The sequence below is a fragment of the Limulus polyphemus genome, unplaced genomic scaffold (genome assembly GCF_000517525.1).
Source record: "Limulus polyphemus unplaced genomic scaffold, Limulus_polyphemus-2.1.2 Scaffold290, whole genome shotgun sequence".
NCBI lineage: Eukaryota > Metazoa > Arthropoda > Merostomata > Xiphosura > Limulidae > Limulus > Limulus polyphemus.
The window spans coordinates 649791-660550 of NW_013665900.1; the positions used below are offsets into that span (position 1 = coordinate 649791).

The window sequence follows — 10760 nt, forward strand, 5'->3', positions numbered from 1 at the left end:
GGGCAAACTTTCAACTCATCCTTTAAAATCACACACATATATAAAAAACGTATAGTACTTTTTGTAAGTACACATCATAGTTGAAAAATATTTTCTCAGTTTTTGTAATTATGTACATTATGCTGTGTCCCACTTTTGTTTTAAAACCAAATGAAGCATTATTACATTTTTAAACACCTTACTTATGTGTATTACAAACAAATTCCATTTTTATTTCATATCAGCCTGAAGACATTTTAAAGAGGAATTGAATGCTTACTCAATATATATATATATATATATATACATCTCTTCCCCCGCCTTTTTTAAAAACTTTTCATTTTCTGTGGGTCTTCTGGGACCCCGATTGATTGGGCTTGAGGTAATTTGCTCCACCAATTCATACACCACTATGCATGATACTAATAATCCAAGACGAATAATATAAATGTCATTAATTTTACCTCCATTCCATATGAGGAGAAATGTAGGTCTGTATCTGTTATCACTGAATTTGATCACTCTAGTAAGTGTGTATGCAACTTTTGAAATTCATCTCACAAATATCAGTCATGTGCTATGAAAATGTGTCCATTTTATACTTCACAAACAAATGTCAAAGTTGCTTTTTTTAATTATGTGAAGCAATGGTCACAAAAATAACTTTATTATATAAGATAATATATATATATATACGTATTAGTTTATTATAACACTTCTTTTACCTTTTTTTATGTACAACACTAATCCTCATCTGCTACATTTAACATCTGTGGTATGCAAGGTTGTTGTTACTACTGACTTTGTGTAGTACCCAAAAAATTTACATTAGCTACACATATATGCAAACTATTTTATGAGAAAAAGCTGCATTGACTAAAAAATATACATATTTGAATCTAAATCATATATAAACCAAAATTTAGGATACATGGAAAGCAATGAGCACATTATAAAAATCGATAGAAAGTCAATGACTCAAGGAACTAAAATCTCTGTATGATTTCACATATATATATTAAACTAAACTAAATAGAGTTATTATGTGACAAAAATTTATGGAGTAACTTCATCAGCTACATATAATAAAACATCAAGTTCATAAGCAACTCCGTAACTTATAGTTAATTCCAAATTTATTTAGTGAGACATTCAATACTTTTTAGTTGAAAAAATTTGAAGTATATTTATTTTCATATAATAATTAGAACACCAAGCTTCTCCCATACTGTCACAAGTCTTACATAGTTTGTTTCTTTTTAGTACTCCAAAATTCTCCAATTCCAAGTGTTAATGCATTGAGACCTATTTTATAAGCTTGATAAGGAGTAAACCAACAACAGCTGTTCCAATCACTCCTATTTCAAACTTTGATGCTTCTTTTTTCACTCGATTTTCTATACCTTCAGGTGAAACATAAAATCCTTGACTTTCCATAACACTATCAATTACTTCCATTTTTTCTAGAATATTTTTATTGTACTCTGTGTTAAGAACCATTTCCACATTACAAGCAATTTCAACTTTTCCTTCATGTGGAAAGGCCATTGCCTGTACGCCAGGGAGACCACCAGCGGATGAAGCCCGAATCGCCTTGGCAATTTCTTGGCCTGTATTGACATTGTTTGTGTCTACAGTAACATTGCAGTTCATTACATATGGATGAGCTCCGATACCTTAAAACACATATTTAAAAAACAAGAAATTCTCAGTTATATGAGAATACACACAAACAAAAAAATCTAATTTTAGAATTAATTTCAAGGATATCTATCACTTATAATTTTCATTTTACATGAAAACTTTTAATGGTCTAAACAAAATGCCAATATAATAAGGGTCAAACAAAAACAGTTTATTGAAATATAACAACAGAAATCCAAAATAAAACTTTCAAACAACTAGAATACTTACAACAAAAATCAATTAGTAAACCCATGCCTGGCCAGGACAAGATACAAATGTTAATAAATAATACAATATCAATCTCAGTATCATTAATTTCAATAAATATTAAAGAAATTATGGAAAAAAAAAAAAACAGACGAAGAAAAACTTATTTCATCAGAGAATTGGACTATGTTTCAAAATTAAACCACTCAAGAACAATATTGAGCAGTAATTAGCAATAATTTTTTCTAACTATATCTTGCAAATTAACTAATTTTCAAGATCAAGGAAACTTTTTTATTTAGTGGTTAGACCACGAGGTTACAACTCATGTGACTAGCTATTACCATAAATCTACTTAACCCTTCACAACATTAATATCTGTATGTCACTGGTCGGTGAGCTTGTATCAGTTTCATAATACATGCATACTCAAAATCAACATGCTCTAGATAGAAGGTGAGTTGGCACTTTAATATAACTAAAAATCCATTGTTCAAATAAATGACAGAAGGAATATTAAATGAACATAAACAAAACCATAATAAAATAAAAGTAGAATTCACTATCTCACAAACTACTATATCAGTAATTATGAGTTGTCTGGAATCTTATACCTTCAGTGGATGAAAACTTTCTTATTCGATATGTTTATATTCTTTTCTGAGTGAATTGATACATCAGTTGTTTATTGTATGTAGCTTATTACATTAATGCATGGCAAAGTGAGAAGGAATATAATGATAAATATTCTAGAATATTTTTAACTTATTTGTATGCTAATTTATATCCTTCTTCAGAAGTGTTTACAAGGTTATCAAATTCATATAAAAATACGTTTGATAATAACTACAAATACATCATTTTGACTAGCCCAGAACGAGGTGTATGCAAACAACAAAGTGTAGTTAAAATGCAATTCTATCCTCTTTTACAGGAAAGTTTTTATTAGCCAGTAAAGAATTTTGTGATTAAAAATTATAAGTTATTATGATATAATATCATACCTATTATTTCAACTTAGAAATTGTACAGCTTTACCTAATTTATCTATTTATCAACACACACAACACTAGCAAACCAAATAAATAATAATGTTTGATAACAAACATACCACACTAGAAAACCAAATAAACAACAATGGTTGATAACAAACATACCACACTAGAAAACCAAATAAACAACAATGGTTGATAACAAACATACCACACTAGAAAACCAAATAAATAACAATGGTTGATAACAAACATACCACACTACAAAACCAAATAAATAACAATGGTTGATAACAAACATACCACACTAGAAAACCAAATAAACAACAATGGTTGATAACAAATATACCACACTAGAAAACCAAATTATTAACAGTGATTGATAAGAAAAATACAACACCAGAAAACCAAGTTATTAACATTAACAGACAACAAATATACCACACAAGAAAACCAAATTAGTAACAATGATTGATAAGAAATATACAACACTAGAAAGCCCAATTATTAACAATGATTGATAAGAAATATACAACACTAGAAAACCAAATAAATATCAATGGTTGACAACAAACATACCACACTAGAAAACCAAATAAACAACAATGGTTGATAACAAACATACCACACTAGAAAACCAAATAAACAACAATGGTTGATAATAAACATACCACACTACAAAACCAAATAAATAACAATGGTTGATAACAAACATACCACACTAGAAAACCAAATTATTAACAGTGATTGATAAGAAAAATACAACACCAGAAAACCAAGTTATTAACATTGACAGACAACAAATATACCACACAAGAAAACCAAATTAGTAACAATGATTGATAAGAAATATACAACACTAGAAAACCAAATAAATATCAATGGTTGACAACAAACATACCACATTATAAAACCAAATTATTAACAATGATTGAAAAGAAATATATCACAACAGAAAAACCAAATTAGTAACATTGACTGACAAGAAATATACCACACTAGAAAACCACAATCTTAACAATGATTGATAAAAGATATACCACAATAGAAAACCAAGTTAATGATGATGACTGACAACAGACATACCACACCAGAAAACCAAGTTAATGATGATGACTGACAACAGATATACTACAACAGAAAAGCAAGTTAATGATGATGATTGACAACAGATATACCACACCAGAAAACCAAGTTAATGATGACGATTGATAACAGATATACCATACCAGAAAACCAAGTTAATGATGACGATTGACAACAGATGTACCACACCAGAAAACCAAGTTAATGATGATGATGACCAATATTAAATATTTCTGAAAAAAAATCTGATAATACAACTAATACTGTAAATGTGTATCCAAACAGAACAGTGACTTTTGTTATTTGAATATGATGAATGTTTTGCTGGAGGTTTAAACTACAACTATTAATATTGTAAGTGATACCTACCAATATGTTACTGTCCCTGACTATATGTTTATAGGTATACATGTAGACACTGTGATTATTTGTGGAGTAGACTATAATGTCTGAAGAAATAAGTGCAATGTAAATGATCATAATTTAGTTGTAATCATTAGCTTTTAGTTGGTTGTTGTGAACCAAAATGTGTTACAATGAAAAACCTGAATAATCTCTAAAAGATCCCTTTTGTTTGAACAAAAATTATAAAATCATACCTGTAATTCCATAAGAAGCTGAAGGATTTACACCTATATCAGAAGTGATTTTAGAAAAATCAAAATTTTTAGCTCCTTTATACCATTTCAGATTTTTTCTGCGTTCTACTAAGCTTCGATGGAGTGGTTTGTCAGCATGACCAAACAAAAACACAGAAGTTCCAGGGATATTCTTTGTCAAAGAGAAGGCAATATCTAGTGCAAGGAATAAAACAAAACTTTTGTATCTTTCTCATGTAATTTTTTAAATGACTCAGAATTTTAAATGGTCAAGAATAACAACTAAGTCCTTATACTGAAAACTGATATATGTGAATATGTGTCAAGTAAATATTCCACCAAAAATATATTACATGTACACTAAATTACCCTTCCATTTTTACTATCTTCCAATGGAGGTGACAATAAGTCTTACCCACTTTTACATGAAAATTAACAGCATCTGTTAAACCTTTTATTTTACATAATTGGACCAAGTGTGACAAAAACTTCAGTACCATCCAATAAGCATCTTATGAGATTTGAAGTGATACCATTTGACAGAATTATTCAACACTACAAATACTCCGAGCCAAAATAAATAGTAAACAGTGCAGATAATATTTTTGTTTGTTTACTGTTTTTTCATTTTTAAGCGCAATAAGATATCCAACTATTCAATAATAAAAATACTGCAAGACATTTAGTCTGGATTTCTAGCAGATCACTGTTTGTCTTGGTTAAATCATTCAGCAACAAAACAATAAAAAAATAAAACTAAGAGAAGCATGTTCACAGTTAATGAATGTGAAAAAAGAGGCCAATATCTACATAATGTATCATAAAGGCAGTTCACACATTACAGTAAATGCTTAGCTTTTCCACTCTTGAAAAAAAAAAGATTGAAAAGGAAGATGGTTTTGTTTTTAAAAATAAAAATATACGACATAAAATAGGCAATTAAAAGTTCTGTTTTAATCAGTTTTGCCAACAAAACCATTATTATAACAGTTTACAATATTACTAGAAATTTTTCTATATGGTGTTTAAGATAATACAAAAAACAATGCTACTGTGGTAAGAGAAAAAATATTTAAATTTATTGTTCTAAATTGCATAACTACCCCTTCAAACTGTTTGAACAAAATGTATTTTACATTTGGTCCTCAACTTCAAAATGTTGCTATTACCAACTGTTAGTACATATGTGACAGCTCCCATTATCAACAGTTTGGAAGTAGTTGCATTAGCAGTTATCAAGACCACAGAATGCTGCTACCATCATTAAAACAAAACTTTAAGTATCTACATAAAAAAAACAACTATAAATAGATGGCATAAGAATAATAATCACAATTAGTTTAAATTTACTGGATTATTACCTCTTGCAACATCACCACATTCTTCTAATGTTACTTCTGGAGTTAGGGGTTGAATGGGAATCAGGTCTACTATTCCAAGACGAGGGTGTACACCACACTGTTCGGTGAAATTGATCAGTTCACAGGCTTTATAACAGGCACTAAGTACACTTCTACCTTCGATTAAACAAAAAAGTTTACTTTATATCATTACCTTAATGTTCTACTAACTTTTCTTGTGTCAAGAAAAATAGTCAGGTGCCTTCTTTCTCTCTATTTAATCAGTTGCATAATAAAAATATACAGGGGGCAAGATACTTAAAAGATGGAGCTTGACACAGCTAGACTTAATTAAATCTCTCCAAGCATGTATGTTAAACATAGTGACCAGTAACTATCACCATATAGGTGCCCAGTAATGAATCTAAAACCTTAGTGTTCTATTGTTTAGACAGGATCTTTATTCAGAACTGGACTAGCATTTGAGTAAATATTGTACAATACCCATTTTATATGAATTAAAAAAGCTGATAAAAATTTAGTTCTCATTGAAATTGTGATTAATAGTAATATATATATGAATAATAAAAAATACTGTTAGGTTATGCCATATTTTTGAATTGGCCATAAATAGTATCATAATGCCGTTACAGTAACGAGAAAATGAGGTAAAAAATGTGTTACATTTGAATAAATATGGCTGTCAGTGAATATGTATCATAAGATATAGCTGTATTCATTCCATTCAAAGCTGGTCGATTAACTCAATTAATCGTTTACCTACAAACATCCATTACCTCAATCATTGTCACGTTAAATGGCCAATTAACTGAAAGTAAGGTTAAATCATTTAATGTTTAGTGTTTCTGGTTATTACTGTTTTCAATTATTCCAACTATCTAGTAATAGAAATATTACCATTATGATTTTACCTTATTATTTTCAAATAATTCAAGTTTGTTAAGTTTAATCAATTAGTGTCATGACTCACAAAAATAATCAATTAATCAAAATTAGGATTCCAGATTATTACTATTTTTGATTATTCCAACTACCCAAGTCATCAAAATATTGCCAATGAGCTTCTGTATTCTGCCCACTGTGTATATATCAAAACCTGATTTTTTAGCCATTTCATGTGAACATAATTAATTTTTTTGTTTTTTAGCAATCTTGTGTGCAAATAATCAATTAGCTGAATGTAATCGATTAATGAGCTTGACAATTAATCAATAAGCAAATTTCATTAATCACCCAGCTCTATTTCCATTACATTATGAAAATTTTAGTAGATTCTGTTTATCTTAGAGATACCTCTGTCTACCATTACAAGGTATTAAAGTTACCTTTTTAACCAAAAATTAAAAAAAACTGATCTGTTTTAGGATTCTATAGTATAAAGTCAAAGTTAGATCATTAAAACAGATGAAATCAGTGGTTGTTAACAATCACATCTTATTATTGTTATTCTGAGATGCATGGCCAGCAAGCAATAGTTACTGTGAGAAACTAAGTGCAGATATGGTTTTACACTTTGTTACACTAAGAAGCATCAATGAATACTACACTATGTTACATTCACTGGTGGATGCTTCTTTGTTTCTCTATGCTGGAGAACAAATAAAAGTAATATACTTCATCACCATCATCTAGTCCATTGTTTTGCATCAATCCTAATCCCAGCTTAAGTTGTCCACATATATTGTGCCAACTAGTATTAATTTAAATAAGAAAGTGTTGAAAGCTACTGTTATTACAAAGGAAATATGTGACAGTTAGTACATCCCATTCCACAATACATAACAGGTTTTACAAATAAATAGAATGAAATAGTTAAATATGGTTAAGATGATATGAGTTAAATGCATATTGAAGAAATAAGAGTTATAAAACCTAGAAAAATTTTGATCAAAGTATCTAAAAACAGAGATATGTTCAAACAAGTTCAAGTATCTAAATAAATAAATACAAAACAACTGGATGGTAACAGAGAAAAAGTTTTATGTACAATCAAGAATACCATAAAAAAGAACACATACCTATAAGCATGTTCTATATTGAGGGTCAAACTATATCAAACATCAAAACACTATCACACTTTCAATCAACTGATAACAAAAATACAGGTGATATTCACAAAAAATAATTAAAAAAGTATATTTTAACAGAAGAATGAAGTAACCAGGAATAAATATGTAAAATAGAAAAAAATTAAAAATCAAAATGCTTGCATAAGATACTGCAGTCACATTTGAAACAATATACAATTTTATTCATAAATCAGACATAAAGATACCTCATATTTACTAACTTCATGCATTTACTTATGTTCCTGTACTTACCAATAAACTGAAGTGGTGCTACAATGGTTATAACAGATCGATTGTAGTCGTAGTCAGAAAAAATGTTCAGAACACTAGCCTTCAACCTCAAAGGTTCTGGTAATTCTAAAATAAAACACCAATCTCCTATAGATAGCATAATAATAGCATATATATATATATATTTTATTTGGACTTATCATAGGTTTCTATTATTTTATCCCATAACAGATACAAAGAATGAGATATGATTTACACATACATAATCATAGTTCAGATTCTCTGTATCCATCAATTATTAATTAAATTAAAGGACACAATAATCAAAAAATGTATTGATAAGTCATGTAAACGTGTTTCCATCTTGATAAGAAAATAAATGGGTTAATAATAAAATGTAAAACTATAGCAGTAAAAGACCAATCATGCACAATAAAACAAGTATCTAAAGTATGTTTTAAATAGTTGCAATATCCAAATTCTAGCTCTTTATATATAAAAAAAACTTTTTTCAAACATTTTTCAGATAAAACTGTGCAAATAATTCTACAAAATACATTTCAGAGTATTAAATACAACTGGATACACAACTAGTTCTCACAGTTAGTTTTTTATTAGTGTTACAGTTATGGCAATGTAACTTAACAAATAATTTTTATAAAATAATGCTATTTTCATATGTTCAAATTGGTCTTAGATTGCTATATTAGTTTAAAAAAATATTAAATTATATTCTCAAATTTGAAAGTGTATGAAGTTACAATATGTAAACTTTTACCTTAACCTTTTGTATTAGATTGCTATTGACTGTTTTCAAAACAAACCAATATTTTAAAGCATTTTGTTTCCTTTGATGACATACACTGGGTCATTTTTGTTGTTTATATCCTTTAACCACATAAATTATCCTTATAAAATCTGACAAAAAGTAAACACTATTTCATGAAGAATAATCTTTTATTAAAGTTGAATATAGAGCTTTTTTTTTCTCCAAATTTCAACTACTTACATTAAAGAAACTATCAAGTAGGAATTGGTATAAACTTTGTTTTTAACACTTCCTTTCATATTTTGGAATAACTACAATAATGAACTTTTCTGATTCTTGTTTGGTAAATGTTGTAGTTTTTAATTTTTTTTCACTTTTAGTTACTTAATTAAATACAATTGTTTATTTTAGCATAAAAGGCATACCTAGAAAATATATCAAAATACAGTCATTATTTAGTGTCGTATGTATAACCTTCTCCTAACAAAACTTCAAACTGTACTTGATATTTGTTATGTATACAAATATATATTTATTAAAGTAAAACCTTATGTTACATAAATTTTGTTAAGTATAAAATGTCAAATTCAAGAGAAACTCAATCACATGGATGCACACTAAACACAATATGGTTATATACTTGTAATACTGTGAAAAAGCAAAGAATATTTGACATTTTTACTTTCATCAGTGAGAAATAATGTTATTATTCTCAAATTTTCTTAGTTTTCTGTTATTTGTACATACTTATCTTATTACATGTTTTTTAAAGGTTTCATCAGATAGAGAGATTAATGGTGTCACGATTCCACTTTATGTTAAGTCATTTACAGACAACATGGGTCGTGATATTTTTTCTCACAATGACAAATGTCTTCCTTCAATTATCATTCAATTTATATAGGTAAACATATTTCATCTTAAGCATTCAATTAAAACAGTACAATATTATCTTCTTAATGATTGCATTAATTATGAGCTGGTTAAGAAAGAATTGGGAAGTTTAAAGAACTTCCTGGGCGAGATAATATTTCCCCAAGGGTTTTGAAGAAGGTTAAAGATTGGATATATGAGTTACTTATTATGATTTTTTGTCAGTCCTTGAATAGTGGTCAAGTACCAGAGGATTGGAAGTTAGCTAATGTAACTCCTCTTTTTAATGGAGGTGATGAAACTTGTCCCCGTAATTATAGACCCATTAGTCTTACATCAGTTGTAGGAAAAGTTTTGGAAAGTCTGTTCAAAGATGTTTTGCAAAGTCATTAAACAAAATTTAGAATTTTATTGGATAGTCAACATGATTTCACTAGGGGAAAATTTGGCCTTACAAATCTTTTGACATTCTTTGAAAAGGTTACTGCTATATAGATGAGGGTAAGGGTGTCAATTTGGTGTATCTGGATTTTCAGAAAGCATTTGACAAGGTGACACATAAAAGGCTTGTAAAAAAATTAGCTCTATAGGTGTGAGGGATAAGTTATAAATTGGAGAGAAGAGTGGCTGGATGGAAGAAAGCAGAAGGTTGTTACAAATGGAGTTCAGTCAAACTGGATTAATGTTACAAGTGGTGTACCTCAGTATTAGGACTTTTGCTCTTTTTCGTTTACATCAATGACATAGATGAAGGAATAGTCAATAAATTACTTAAATTTGTAGATGATATTAAGGGTTTGGGTGTTACCAGCTGTGAAGAGGATGCTGCTGATTTACAAAAGGATTTAGATCATTTGGTGAGTTGGGCAAATAAATGACAGATGGGTTTTAATTATAATCAATGTAAG

At 28.7% G+C, this 10760-nt stretch overlaps 1 protein-coding gene across 1 annotated transcript in view; it reads right to left on the reverse strand.

The window, feature by feature from the left end:
* Nucleotides 1-674: 674 nt before the first annotated feature.
* Nucleotides 675-10760, reverse strand: part of LOC111085239 (glutamate formimidoyltransferase-like) — an 11517-nt gene continuing 1431 nt past the window's right edge. The window contains exons 2-5 of the mRNA XM_022382902.1: nucleotides 8232-8336; nucleotides 5911-6066; nucleotides 4550-4744; nucleotides 675-1655 (exon numbers count right to left, since the gene is read on the reverse strand). Of these exons, the coding sequence (XP_022238610.1) occupies nucleotides 1285-1655; nucleotides 4550-4744; nucleotides 5911-6066; nucleotides 8232-8336 (827 nt within the window). The 3' untranslated portion in view covers nucleotides 675-1284. The remainder of the gene's footprint in view (nucleotides 1656-4549; nucleotides 4745-5910; nucleotides 6067-8231; nucleotides 8337-10760) is intronic.